At 40.6% G+C, this 14,637-nt stretch overlaps 1 protein-coding gene across 4 annotated transcripts in view; it reads right to left on the bottom strand.

The window, feature by feature from the left end:
* Positions 1 to 10,739: 10,739 nt before the first annotated feature.
* The window catches only part of BANP (BTG3 associated nuclear protein), a 156,771-nt gene continuing 152,873 nt past the window's right edge, over positions 10,740 to 14,637 (bottom strand). For all 4 annotated transcript variants that reach the window (XM_010579600.1, XM_010579598.1, XM_010579597.1 and 1 more), the window contains one exon: positions 10,740 to 14,204. In XM_010579600.1, the coding sequence (XP_010577902.1) occupies positions 14,133 to 14,204 (72 nt within the window). In that variant the 3' untranslated portion in view covers positions 10,740 to 14,132. The remainder of the gene's footprint in view (positions 14,205 to 14,637) is intronic.

Below are 14,637 nucleotides of genomic sequence, written 5' to 3' on the forward strand. Positions count from 1 at the left end.
GAACTAGTACGCTCAGAAGGGATGGAGATTTTGGCCACAGCTGGTGGTTATGTGTTTAAAAGCAGAAGTCCCTCCTTGAGGAAGACAGGTGTTATCTGCGATCAACCACAAACCACGAACATGATCGGGATCCATGAACATGACCATTACCGCTGCCAAAAAGATGCTGACAAGACAGTCCTTGAGAACACAGTTCTGTTTCAGCTATGAACACATGATTTGCAAAGCAGACAATTTGCAAAGACACACTCTACGCTGCCTCATTTATTGCTCTGGTGATGCCAACAGCAGCTTTGCCTATTGCTTTAGCAGCAGCACCACCACGCCGTGTGCCCAGAGACCTGCTGATTGAAGAGATGGATTGCTATCTCCTCCTGCCCCAGGTAGGACCCCGGAGCAACACCCTGCCCCAGCTCATCCCCAGAAGAACCTGCCCACCCAGCACCCACATTACCAGAAACAGACCCACCGCATTTGAGGATCTCCTGCTCTAGAAAATTTGTCAAAATCATCTGGATAAGCCTCACAGCCCAAATATTTACAAAACACCACAAACCAGTCTGTATATATTCTTGGAAAAAAACCCACAGATTGCAAATGCCAGATCTATTGTAGAAGACAAGACCTCACAGGTAGGCACTGGCACTGGATCAAGCTAGTACAGTCCTAACACATCTTTAATCTCAATAGGATCTTTTGGGTTGGCGATGGGATCTTGTTTAAAAGCACTAGCATAACAGACAGAAATGTTTTATGCTAGCTGAAATAAACAATCACATGGAAGTAGTAGCTCAGGATTGTCACATATGGCAAAACCAGTCAAACAGGATGACAAAAATCGGTGGTCTAAAAAACTTTTCACCAGAACAATGCAGGTATATTTTCATTGCAAAAACAGTGGGTGATTTGGATTATTAAATCTCTTTCCATGATACAGCTCGCAAGAAGATATGACAGCTGACAAGACCGAGCTGATTTTTACTAAGTATGGCACCTGAAATAATAGTTCTTGTTGATAGGCTTAGCCATCTGTAGTAAAATCAGGATCCGGAGTTTCCTTTCTGACTTGCTCCTATTATCACCAGTGTAACGGGTTGGTGTAAAATGCCAAAACAGTGAAGGACCTACTAAAAAAAGCTAGAGTCAGACTCTCATTTAAATGTTTATATTTTGTAACTACTATTGTTATGTTTGGCGAGCGAAGGAGAATGTGAGCAGGGACACCTTTCAGAGGCATTTTCAAGCAGCAGTTGGACGTGGCTGCGGTGCTGCCCAGATGCTCATGTTACAACCACACAGAACGAAGCCCTGAACAAAACAGGTCTCTCCTAAAAGTCGTGGCTCGAAGTCATTACCGAACAGCTCAGCTCCTGATTCTGCCGGAGCTTCTTAAAGCGAGAGGCTAGAAAACATCATCCCTGGGAACGACCTGGTAGGAAGAGAAACTGTGGAAGATTCAGCCCAATGCCAACGTGTGTGTGTTGGTGGGGAGTGTCATGGCCACAGCTGGACGGTGTGACATGAAAACATGCACACACAGCTCCTACATCCCTGCCGGGGAAATCCCAGATGATAAAATGACAAGCACACGTCCTGTGCAGAACGGGCACAGCAAGTCTGTCACGTCAAGGATACAGCCAACCTACAGGCACACACTCTGCATTTGAAAAAAAGTACGTGCAAGTCCAAAGGACTCAGAAGAGGTCTGAAAGTCTACTTGGATCTAGCTATCAGCTGGCCAGAAGTCCCAAAGCAGAGGGAGGGAGAGTGGAGCTGAAGTCTCCTTTCCTCCCTGACACACCCCTGCCAGGAAATCTGCAGAGACCCTGCTGGCCAGGGAGGTAATTATGGTGATGGATCTGTGGCCTTTGCAGCCTCCCAAGTATTTTGTTGATAAGGACTCAGCAAACTGAAGTTGCAAGAAAGGTTTGATTTCAACAGATCAGCGAGTTTGACCTACTCTGCAGGGCATGGTAAAGTTTTTAAAGCAGACTAAAAACCAGAACACGGTTTCTAATCTGCAACATTGAGTCTTGGTTTTATTAATGTGTGCTAACTCCAAGCTAATTATGCTTAATCTTCGCATAGTTACAATAAGAATAAAAAAGACAAATAACACTGCTTATGCATTAATGACCAAAGCTGCTGAACTGGTGACAAGCGAAACTCGTGAATGAATTACTGTAAATATCCTACAAATAGGTGCTAGGTGCTGCACAAGAAAGAAAGGATGGTCCAAGCCTCAAAGAGACAGAAAGCCCATAAAGACAGGGAATAAAGGGTAGGAAAATAACATAATATTTAGGAATAATATTAACATAATATTTAGGCCTAGTAGGAAGTAGTCTTAGCATGCTAGCAACTGAAACAGTCGAGATTTTCATGATAGGCACAGAAAACACCACACCACAGGAAGGGACTAAAGGGCAAGAAGTAAAGGTTGTTTGCGTGTGAAATTTTGTTCCTGTCAAGTGCAAGGGGCAGCATGGGGGAAGGAACAGATCTTAAATGAGAAACAGGATATAAGACGAGGCCAAGAAGGACCGCAGAAGTACAGACAAGTATGTGATATGATAGAGAAGCAAAAGCCAAATGAGAGGAAGTTTCTGAATGGATATGATTTGGGCAAAAGTCGGTGTTCATCAAGGCCAAGAGAAAAGGATGTTGCATTAACCAAGACGTGATGAGATAACAACTTGGACAAGAGTTTTAGCTGTGAGGAAGAAAAGGTTGAATACTTATGGCTGAAAACACTTAATACAGGAACAGGAAAACGTGAAGATGTTTATTGGCCAGAAATAGAGGGAAAATCTCTATCCACCACCTGAACTGCATCAGCTGAGACAAGTCCTCCCAGGAGACTTTCCTTCCCCTCCTACATTGTACAGCTTCCTCCTTTAGCTCTGCTTCCCTTCCCAGCTTTCTGTTATCATTTGGATGTCTATCTTTTCTTCTGTAAAGGACTTGACCAAGGAAAACAGAAGGCTTGTAAATCTGCCTGCCTGAATGTGGCTTTTTGATGTCTGGAGCACACAGACACACTGCTGAAATTTATGGTTTCCAAGGAGGACTGGAAAGGGAGAAATTTATGTTAGGAAAATGTGACCGTCGTCTTCGTTTATCTCCCAGTTTTGTAATGGAAAACAGGCATTTCACAAACACATACACACAAAGCCCAGCATGAAACAGTTTATGAACTCGAGCGCATTAACCAAGAACCATTCCATAAAGACTGGTAACAATAATATTAATAATGCAATAAATCACACACCATCTGTAACATCACATCACCATCCACCTAGCAGGGGAGAAAGCACTCCACTGAGAAGCAAGGCAGCAGCATCTCTTTCCTCTTCCATCCTTCAGTTTGTCTGTATCAATCAAAAGACTTTGAATCCTTCAGACCAGCAGACTGACCACAAACACCCCACAGTCCTCACAGAAGCTGTTGTACATTACACAGGCAGCAAAGAAAACGTAGAACTACATCAGATTTACTGAGGACGCTTCAGAGCCACTTCAAAGTGACAGCTTCAGGAAAGCCCATCCTAAACACGTGGATTACCTGGAAACCTTCAGCTCATTACACTGAAGCAGGCAGCTAACTAGAGCAACTCAAGCAATTAGCTGGAAGGAGTTAAGCCATTAAAAGAGAAACGTTCAAATTTGTATATTAAAGAATACAGACAAATTTGCATTCCTGCTAAATGAGTGTGCTTTCCAGTCCTTGGCAGCTCATTTGGACTTTTGAATTTACAGCAGGAAACAATACAGATTATGCTTCAGACAAACACAGTTTATTTCTTGAGACTATTTGCAAGGAAATCTGAAACTTGCATTAAAATAAAAGAGTATCTATTTGATCTGGTACCAAATAATTTGAATTCAAAGCTACCTCAATTTCTGAGGTTTACACCAAGCCATTTCAAAGTATATAAACCATTTTGCAAGCGTTTAGACAGGAAGCTTTTCTATACTCACCCTGGAGGAAGTGGTGGCATTATTGATATATGTCCTGCACTACATTAAGTGTGGCTGTGGAGTTATTTATGTGCTTTTCCTGACTTCTTTTGACACAGGAGTTGATTGCAGTGCTGTATGATTACGTCTGCATCTCTGAATCTTTCTTTCTCAGCTGGAAAGTCTCAAGTTCCAAGCTGGGATTCCCTCTCCACCCCCTTCTCATGTACTTAACCCTCCTTCTGCTGGATGTGTCTAGAAAACACCCACAAACAACTCTTAGGTACAAAAGACTGCAGAGAAGCAGGAAGTGGGAAGGCAGCATTTTAAGAGAAAAAGAAGTATTTTCTTAGATGCCCCCTCCTCATTAACTCTGTGCTATAAGAAAGCTCTTTTCAATTATGATGTTTTTAACTATGGACCCTTAGAAACCAGTCCCAAAGGATTAGGGATTTCAATTCTTTCTTTTTTTTTAATTGTGTTTGTCTTGAATTCTTTTTCTTATGATCTTTATCAACCCACCCCTCCTCCCTCGGTTCCCAGACCACCTACGGACAGAAGCATTGTTCATTAGTAAGACTTTTGCTGTCGGCTACAAACAAGCATCTGTGCACAACCTATGGCTTTTATGTTTCACTGGTTGCAACTCGGTAAAATGCACTTCTAGCCCGACTCAACCCTCATACATTGAGAACTGCAAAGCAGACGAGAACGTGTGCTACCCCCTCCAGGGACAGCTGTGCAGGGTGAAAGAGCTGCCACTGTCACCTTATTTCTGAGCCAAAGACTTCCTATGTGACAGTCCTGTCACACAGCCAGGCATGCCTGCCACTACCCATTCTCCATCGTCTTGCTCAGACCTGTGCAGATCAACCAAAAGAGAAACAGCACCCTACAGCAGAGCTCAGACTGTTCTGAAGGTTTTGAACAAACCTGGCACACGTAGATAAGCACAGCCATTACAGTAAAAACTTGCATGCTATAGCTTCCATTTACTCACCAGAGCCAGCACCTCTGATGCATCACAGACTCCACTGCCATCGTGTATTTCTCTGGACAAAGTAAAGGACACAAGCTGGGAACGGAAACTAAAAAGCTATATACTCTGCCTGGGATGAAACGTGGGCTGTTGGTAACTTAGACCCAGCAGCCGCAGAAAGGCAGCCGGCGGGTGCTGCTGGAGCCAGCACATACTTTGGTCACTTTGGGCTGCACTGGCGCAGTGGGAGCTATGGCCATCTCTGGGCTACGAACGACTCCAGAACTTCCCCATCAGTAATGGTGAAGACACCTGCCTTGTGTCTCTCAGACACATGAAAACTCCGGTATGCAGCTATTAAGATAAGGAAGACAGATTACCCTAGATAGAATAAATATTAACTTATGCAACATGAAGTTTCCTTCTCAACCTTCCTCACAACATCTAAGCAAGTGACAGACAATGGTGTCAGTCATTGGCATGCATCGCGACGTACATTTGGTATTTCCACGTAGGTATCTGTTTTCAGTGCTGCTTCCAAGTACTAATGGGATTTCAAATACCTAGGGTGAAGGAATATCCTTGAGTGGCAGCAGACGCTCCTTGGCCAACCTGTTTTGCTAGGGGATCTCAGCTCTGCCTGCCGGGGCTACCTATGGTAATGGTAATGCAGACAGAAATTGCACTTCGTACATCAGTAAGTTGCTGCTTGCATTTATCTCTGCCCCCAATGCAGTCAGTTGTTTATCAGTTTGACAAGAGGTAGCTCTGGGCTTTTTTCAGCATGTTGACAAACTTTATTTAGGAATTTATTCTATTGGCAGCTGAGCCTTTTTAGTAAATCCAGATCAAGGGTAACAAACTAGTGATGGGTACAGTGTTTCTGGATGCTTTAGTGCCAATCTCACTTTCACATAGCTGCAGTCTGAAAGTAGGAAAAGGGCTTGAGATACAGAATGGACTGTCAGTTGATTAAAGCTGAAACCGTAGAGTACAAGACTGGGAAAAGACCCATGAACTACAGAAATAAGCACCCAAGACCTACAGCACAACATTTCTAATCAACAGAGAAAAAGAAAAAATTCTCATCAGAGAAGAATGAGCTTCCAAGCAGGCCAGTGATGGCCACGAGAAAAATTGTTTCAAGGTAGAAATTGGTACCTTCATGAATTATGGACTGCATGACATAACAAAAACGCCAACCGATGCCGGTATCATGAGGGTTTAGTGTGCACAGTTACTTGGCACTGAACAAAAACGGGAGGAGAAACTGCTCACCATTTGCTGACTGTCTGTTGTGCCCCATCAATACCACGTGAATCTCAAGGCTCAGGGTCCTGCTGGTTACCTGAAAGGCTCAAAAAGAATTTCTGATGTCATGGGAGACTGCCACTGCAAGAAACCAGGACATCAGCAAAGCCCTCAATCTTTTATACTTTTTATTTGTACGTTTTAATCTTATGGCTTTTGAATTTAGGATATTTCATACATTATTGAGTTGTGCTTTACGGCACGTGCTGAGTAAGGAGAGAACAGAGGCAATATCCTCCGAGAGAGTCCAGGGAATGGATTTAATTACTATGGGCTTTCCTGCGTGGATATATTGTTGTGACACCAGTGAAACCGCAGACTGTGGGAACCACAGGATAACCCTTGCACGCTTATCACAGAGTGCCAGGCTGCCGTAGATCAAGGCACACTCCTGTTACCATCACGAATTGTGGGGCTGCGTTTGGTGATAGTCCTGCCAGTGGCAGCCAAACAAGAGCAGAAAGTACCTAAGGATGAGGACTCCACCTCTCTCGACAGTTTGTTCAGTTATTAATCTTCCTTCACACACATTGTCAAACGCTCTGCCTCATTTCCCACCTGAATTTGACTGGCTTATGGTTCTTGCAATTCTTTCCCTTCCCAAACTGAAGAGCTCTTCACTAGTCAGTGTTTTCTTCCCAAGAGCAACACTCCAATCAAGGGCTTTTAAATCTTACCCTCCGTTTGCCAAAGTCTGCACATTGATTAAAGCAGCAAAGATGTAGAGGGACTCAGAGCCAAAAGCCTGGAGGGAGCTCAAATCCAAGCACACACTTCACTGTCAAGCTTATTTCTGTACAGTACAGAGAGCTCCACACCATGAATCAGACACAGGTAAAGACAAAATAAATGCAAAACCACACACAAAAAACCTTCTTCAAAATCCTCAACCACTTACTATCTCTGCAGCTTTATCAGTGCCAAGTGTGTTGCATTTACTCAAAGAAAGAAATCGGCTTGGAAATCTATGTCAATCCGTGCAAAGACATTCACAGAGGTCGCAGTTTCTTATGGGAATATTCCTACAAGAGTTGATTTTCTGGCAGAAAAGATTAATACTTTCCACCTTTTATAAAAAGTAAAACAAAAAGGAAAAATTCTATACGCTAATTATGTATAGTGTATATTATATACTTTTATATATAAATATTATATACATTACATTATTATATATAATATAAATTATACCCTGAGGTGCATTCAGCCTTTTGCCACACAAAAAAATTTCCATGAAAATGTAGGAAAATGTCAGAGGTGGAAAGCAAGGAGATGCACTTTTTTTTTTTTTTTTTTTGGTTAATTCTGAGACAACACACCAGAGAAGCTCCTGGTTTCATTATAACGGTCAATTTAACAGAACGCAAAGGAATTTCAGGCAGAACCCAAAACAGATGTAATTCCCCCCAGATGCTTACAAACTATTTAAAAACATAGTAAGGTATAAACAGAATTAAAAAAAAAAAATCAAAAGAAAAACCCAAACTTCTACCCTCCACCTTGCCCCTGCCTACCTCCAAAGCTGCTGTTCCTTGGATAAAAGTAGGATAATTTTGTCACTATTTTATTTCAGAAAATGAAGAACTTCTCAGTGCGAACCACCTCCCTGGGCTGCACATTTAACTGCAGAAAGGAGCAAAAGGCAACCTGAATGAATGAAAAGGGAGGAAGGGATTCAAAACAAATCAACAAACTGTTTCTCATCTTTTCCTTGATTTCTCACGCCTCCTCTTTTATGAACATTTTGGGTTTTTTATTTCTCCTCTGGTTTTGCTGAAGAGAGCACGGAGCCCATTAGAGCAGGGGGATTAAGAGAGTTGAAGTAGGATTGAGTAATAAAATTGCTGTTAAATAACAGCAATTATGCAAGGCAGATGGCCCCAACGAGAGAGCACAGCGTTTCACACACGCTGGGATGGGAAGCAGAACTGAGCCCACTCTCCTTTAGAAAGAGCACATCATTTGTGTCTGATTAAATCATACCAATTTGTGATTATTAGAGAAGGGCCACCCTAAGAGGGTTATGACACCAGGGAGGTGGAAGCAGGCATTTTGGGGAGGAAAGTCATCAAAGGACAAGTTTAGCTGCTGTTTAACCTAGACTGGGAGTTAGCAGAATTCTCAGTGCAATTCACAGTACCACCTACTCGTGCATTCTGGGTGCTTGCAAAAGAAGGTTTAATTTTGCTACCACATGGGAACAGCAGGGGAAAATCTGGTTACTAAATTGAAAATGTTACTAATTAGTGGCAGACACATAATTTTTAACTGTGGCAATTTTTGTAACTGTTAAATAAGCCAAGTAAGAGAGCTTCTTCCCTGTGCACAAGGTAATGTCTGTAACTGGTTTTTTTCCTGTTAAATGCAATTCAGAATCCAGCAGACCAAAGGTTTCTTATTTATTTCTTTTTAATCAGAGGTGGCCAGCCAAGCTCCTCTGGTAAGATCAAAGCAGAAAAATGGATCTATGTTTCTCACAAGATTAAAAATAAATGCTATAGAAATAGGAGAGTAAAAAATGTATCAAAAGGAAGTGAGAAGAGGGGAGAGATGACCTCTAGGACCAAAGTAGGAGGAGGTAAGTCAACACCATGCAAACTCAAGCAACAAGACAGCCATATATAAATATATATATATATCTATACACACACACACAGACACACACCAAGCACGCTGACGTGCACCTTTCAGCTAGTCAAATGCTGCTGGCCAGCTCCCAGGTTTTTTTCTGCTTTACCTAGAAAGCCAATGGTAAATTTAATATATAGTTAATCCATTAAAAATTGAATTATTTTAAATATATATATAGGAGATTTGCTTTCCCTGTGGTAATAACAAAAGCGTGGAGTCCCTTTGATTTCAGTGTACTTGCTTCAATTCTCAGATCCTTATATGATGCACTCAACAGTTTGACAAACCAACCCCAGTGCATCTTGGAAACAGAAATCCCAAAGATTCTTTAAGAAAAACAGTGTGGAAAATGGGGATAACTATTATTTTCAAATCAAATACCATAAATGTCCAGATCGTGGCATAGTGAGGGACAATGAACAGTCTGTTCTTACAGCTGGCTGGCATCACAGTGTAGCATTGAGAGATGTCAGGCTAAACTCAGCTTTTCATCCAGGCTTTTGTTGATCTGTTTCACAACTAGATTAAGTTTCCTTTAACTAGTATGAAAAAATCTGAAATAAAATATTTACTGGAAGATTATATAACACATATTAACTCATGCTTAACCCAAGCTGATGGACAGAGATGAAACTGGACAGTTTACTTCAACGTTCAAAACCACAGATTAACCTGAGGGACTGGAAGAACAGAACTTCTCCCAGTGTACCGGTCAATTAAAAATATCCATGCTGCTGACCAAAATCCTAAGAATATAATATTCTGCCCAAAATATAAAATTTTATTAAATATCATTAAAGGACATTTTTCCTTTGCACAATGTATACTTTAAAAAATTGAATAGGAAACTTTCAAAAGTAGAATTCACATAAGTTTTAAAAAAGGCAAAAAAGTCAAACAAAGGAGACATTTGCTCTTGAATTGAAGAGCATGTGAAGCTGTAGATGAGGAAAAATAGGTTTTCATGCAGTTCAATCCAATTTATCACTCTAAAGAACAAGACTTGATTAAAAATCCCCTGGCACCTTTTGAAAGAGGAGGAGTGTTAACCCCTTGCCCTGGCCAAACCCCACGTGGGCAATCGCGTCCCATGTACTTCAGCTCTAACTTCAGCTCTGCACAACTCCTCTTGCTGCACAGTTAGTTACTCCTATTTTTGAGGGGTATAAAACAACCTCTAAGTATGTCAACCCTTGTTTAGCAGAAAAACGAAGCATGTCTGTTTGTACCAGCGCATTAAAAAAGCAATCTCAGTTTACCACAAACACCATTCTAACTGAATGACTTTCTTATTCCCGGCTTCATTCAAGGAAATGAGGTTTGACTGTCGAGTACTCATCTAAATCAGCAGAGCTTATAGAAGTGCTTTGGGATTGCAGTGAATGAAAGGAGCATTCTTACTTCTGATAATGGGAAACAGTTTTTGTTGAATTATCGTTACGGCTCTAAATTTTCAGTACTTAGATAATTATGAATTCAGAAGGAACACTAATTGCCAACAGAAGTTCGCCCAGAGTGAGATCCTACAGTGATTTGGGGGGGCCGGGGGGGAGGTTATAGATACTGGTTTTCTCACTGTATTTTCTAACATGAAACTCCATAGCAATTCTGTGAAGTGGATAATAAAGTACAGGGCCATCAGACCATACCCGTACGCATGCCAGGATCTCCATGAAGGAGACGGGTACTAGAGCAACATTCTGGCCAGCATTCATTGCTTTACAGGCAAACTGTCAATACTGAAAAACCTAAAAATGCAGCTAATGAAGGCATTCCATATTTGGGTCACAGAAGGGTGCTCATTTTTATAGTTTTGTTTTGCAAGACAAAATATGTAAAACTGGAGTTTTCCTTAAAAAAGGAATGAAAGAAAGAAAAACAGAAAAGAAATAACCCACATCCTTCCCTTTTTTTAGACCAATTTCTAGTTGTACAATCCATCAAACCATAACATTTTGATTAGTTTTTACATCAGGACCACAGAAGCCCTTAAGAATTCATGAGATGGATGCTCTTTCAGGTGGGATTCAAAATTAAATGATCCAAAAGGTCATTATAATGGTACCATACTGCCTGTGCAGCAATAACTACATGTCAAGAGCTTTAGTACAACATCAAGATAAATAGTGAGGTCCCGGCTATAGTGAACTTAATACCGAAAATAACCAATAGGGCCAGGTAGGGGAACCAGAGGCTCTCCTTCCCCAAAGCCTGCATGCCTAAAATTATTACACAAAACAAAATCAAAGCCATGAAAACAGTATTCTGCAGCTCACAAGATGAATTACAAATAAAATATGCATCTGATCCTAGTCTAACCTCACAAGAAATGTCCCCCTGAAGACTCTTGGTCATGTGTTCTCAATCTCTGACTCTTGGACAAAAGCAGCACGAGGAGAAAAAGAACAGTTAAAAATAAAGATGTTAGAAGGTTTGTTGATGGAGAAGAACCTTATTATTACAAAAGGCAGAGGCTGTGAATAACAGAAGGAGATATAACGAGAACTCATCTCTAGGTGATCCACTGAAAACGGTCAAACAGTCTTCAAGGGCAGAACTGCATCCGTGATCAAACAACATTAACCTACCTGAACAGAGCGCCAGGCAAAACCCTCAGTACCCCTGCAAGATTTTCATTCCTTGAGTTATCTTATAATACTTCTAGGATTTCTTACTGTTACGTTGATATGTTATTCTTATGATAACCTCTGTATGAACATACTCTTCACACTTGCACAGAACCTCACAGACTCTTCACAGTCACAAGCATTTCCTAGAAAGGAATTCATTCCTGAATTACTCTTCTAGGGAATGACTTATTTGTACATGACACACCCTGTAACATCTAGAAAACAAATAAAGCATTCCTGAAGAGAAGACATTTCCTCCCTGGACAGGGACATAAATCTTCCAATGACATAAAATCTACAGAAAGGGAACAGGGACAGGGATTACTCATAGGAATACCTGGCTCAACGTTGAAGTCTTTTTTCTTTGAAGTATAAACATAGCATGACACAGCTTAGACTAATGTAAGCATTGACATAACACTGAGAAAAATTCACATCTTGAGGAACACGCAGTCTTAACATCTGAATGCACTGGAGGATCTTACTACGCTGCTCTCCTTACCTATTTCAATTGATTTGTACACTCTCCATTCCACACTGGTGAAGTAGATTTCATTCTCTTGAAATCTAGTGCATGCTACTTCACTGCTTGACACGCCTTTACAATCACATTTAGCAGAAGGGACTTGAGCATGCAGCAGTCTAGTGGCTAAAGGAAACCTCTCCTGAACTCAATTTCATCTTGTACCTGAGCTGAAAAATGCAAAGAGAACAGAATTCTTAATTGCACCATGAAACAAAGACAGATACCTACAGTTTAAATGCACGTGTGGTCCCACTGAAAGCAGAAGATGCCCAGGACGCAGAAGGAAAGCTGGGTAAAACTTTCTAACACAACAGGAAAGCCGCTGTGGCCAATATGAATATAGCAAGAGAGTGGTATGCAGTAGCACGCAGTGGCTTTGCCATCCCAGCTTTCTCACTGTCATTTCCAAGCGATAAATTATTATTAAACAGCCATGCTAAAATGTACAGGCCTTGCTTTATTTTTAGGCTTCTATTTCGATGCCAAGCTCTTCAAACATCACCCAGTCTGAGAAACACTATTAAAAAAAGAAACTGAAGAGTAGCCAAATTCTTGGCCTGTTGCAAACATTGTATTCAATAAGCTGTGGTTCAGTTTGCATTGTACTTGTGCGTCAAGAAATATCCTAAAGAGAAGTAGGAATTTACATAAAGTGTAATACTTACCAGGGACAACATTCCCAGAAATTGGGTGTGCTTAACTCTTCCTTTCATTAAAAAAAGTTATCCTGAATTCAACCATGTAGAATTTGTGCCTATGCCCCATTCATTAATACATTAAATGCATTATGAGCCAGATATTGACAATAAACATATAGCAAGACACTCTTTCTAAAACGTGCACCATTAAGATAATCAGGTTTACAGCAAACGTATCATTTCCACTCAAGCTTAGCAAATATGAGAATGTAGCTTTCTTTAAACTGTTATCAAATTGCCCATAAGTTTCAGTGGAAAGAGGATTTCACATTGCTGTTGCAGGGTGAATAACAACATAGGCGTCAGATTTTTGCAGCCCAGCTTTTTATGGATGAATCCCAAACTGAGGTATTGCCACAAAGGAGGTAGGAGGAACTAAAAGGGAAAGTGCTCAGAAGAATTGTTCATATTTTTAAAAAATTACTTCATAAATTCATTGTATAAAATAGGATTCGCAGACTCAAAAGCTTAACTATCACATTTTTCTTGCACTGGAAATTTAGATAACAACATGATCTAAGATTTATATCTTCCTTACAGACTTATCTTACTTCTGAGTTTGACAGTAGGGCTTGCCAGATAGCATCTGTCTTCAAAAACTCCAGAACTACACTCTTACAGCACAGTCCAGTCAAACCGTATTCATTCCTAAGGCAGAGAGCAACTTAGAGCTGCACTATTCATAAATACACATTTATTTTTCATTAGAAATGCATAATTACAGCATTTAAAAGCATTTTCCCCTAGAAAAGTAGATAAGCAACAGTACAAACAAAATTGTTAGTCTTCTGCAAATACAGTTTTCATTACACTGAACAGAAAACACCAGCAAAAGGCTAATACTTGCAGTTATGGGTTTTTTCTTTTTTTAAATATTTTCCATTTTTGTTATAAACACCATAGCAAATAAAAAAAGCAGTTTAAACAGTGAAAAATATTTGAGCTCTTGATCTTCTATATGTGGTAAAGCAAGTATTGCAAAGCAGCAATACACTTCCTAAGATATCTGCAGACATTCAAATGGCGTATTTCACAGAAGAAATGAACGGGATGAAACATTAATTTAGTCTCACGGTTTTGATTCATTAGATTTCTTTCCCTCTTTCTGAAAGATTTTTTTTCCTCTTTAAGTGTACCTAAGGGCTGGCCATTTATTTTTTCTGAAGGCCAGATACTCAATTGATGCAGTGATGTAGCTCCAATTTAAGTAAATGGGTCTGATTTATTCCAGGTGAGGACAACCAGATCATCAGAACTCTGCTATTTGCAGGAGATGTTCGAGGTGTGACCGTTAGTCTAATAGGCATTTCCATTCTCCTGTTGTTGCACGAAGACTACAGCACTTAATTTCTGACTGTGGTTCGCTGACATCTCAGTTGACACAGCTTTTCATAATTCTCTTACTGAATTTGGATTGCTCCGTGTTCTATCTGCATTTCTGGCTGGATAGCTGATTGAAGGGCGTCAGTGCCCTGCAAAAGGAAACATGAAATCAGTAAATCAATACAAAAGTGCCTTCCATTGGCGTAGCCAAGGGAATGTGAACATATTATACTAATATAAAGTTCTTGTATATACCAGTGCAAAATCTGTATGGCTATCAGCCCTGTGAGAGAGTTGAAATGGGAATACATTTACAAAGGCACCAAAAATAACATAAGGAGTTCACATGAAGTCTAAGTAGACTAATGCTCTTCAGGCTGGAAGGAGAAGGCTAAAAGAATGAAATCATGATAAGGATCTATAAAATCACGAGTGGCACGAAGAGAGCAAATAGAAAACAATTATTTCCTCTCTCTTCCCAAAAAAGAACCAGCTCTAAAAAGAAACAAAATAAAACCCGTGTCTGGCAGAACATGTGCCGAAGCTGTGGAAGGACTTGTCCCAGCATGCCGTACGTACTGA

The sequence above is a fragment of the Haliaeetus leucocephalus genome, unplaced genomic scaffold (genome assembly GCF_000737465.1).
Source record: "Haliaeetus leucocephalus isolate CR32 unplaced genomic scaffold, Haliaeetus_leucocephalus-4.0 Scaffold668, whole genome shotgun sequence".
In the NCBI taxonomy this organism is placed as follows: Eukaryota; Metazoa; Chordata; class Aves; order Accipitriformes; family Accipitridae; genus Haliaeetus; species Haliaeetus leucocephalus.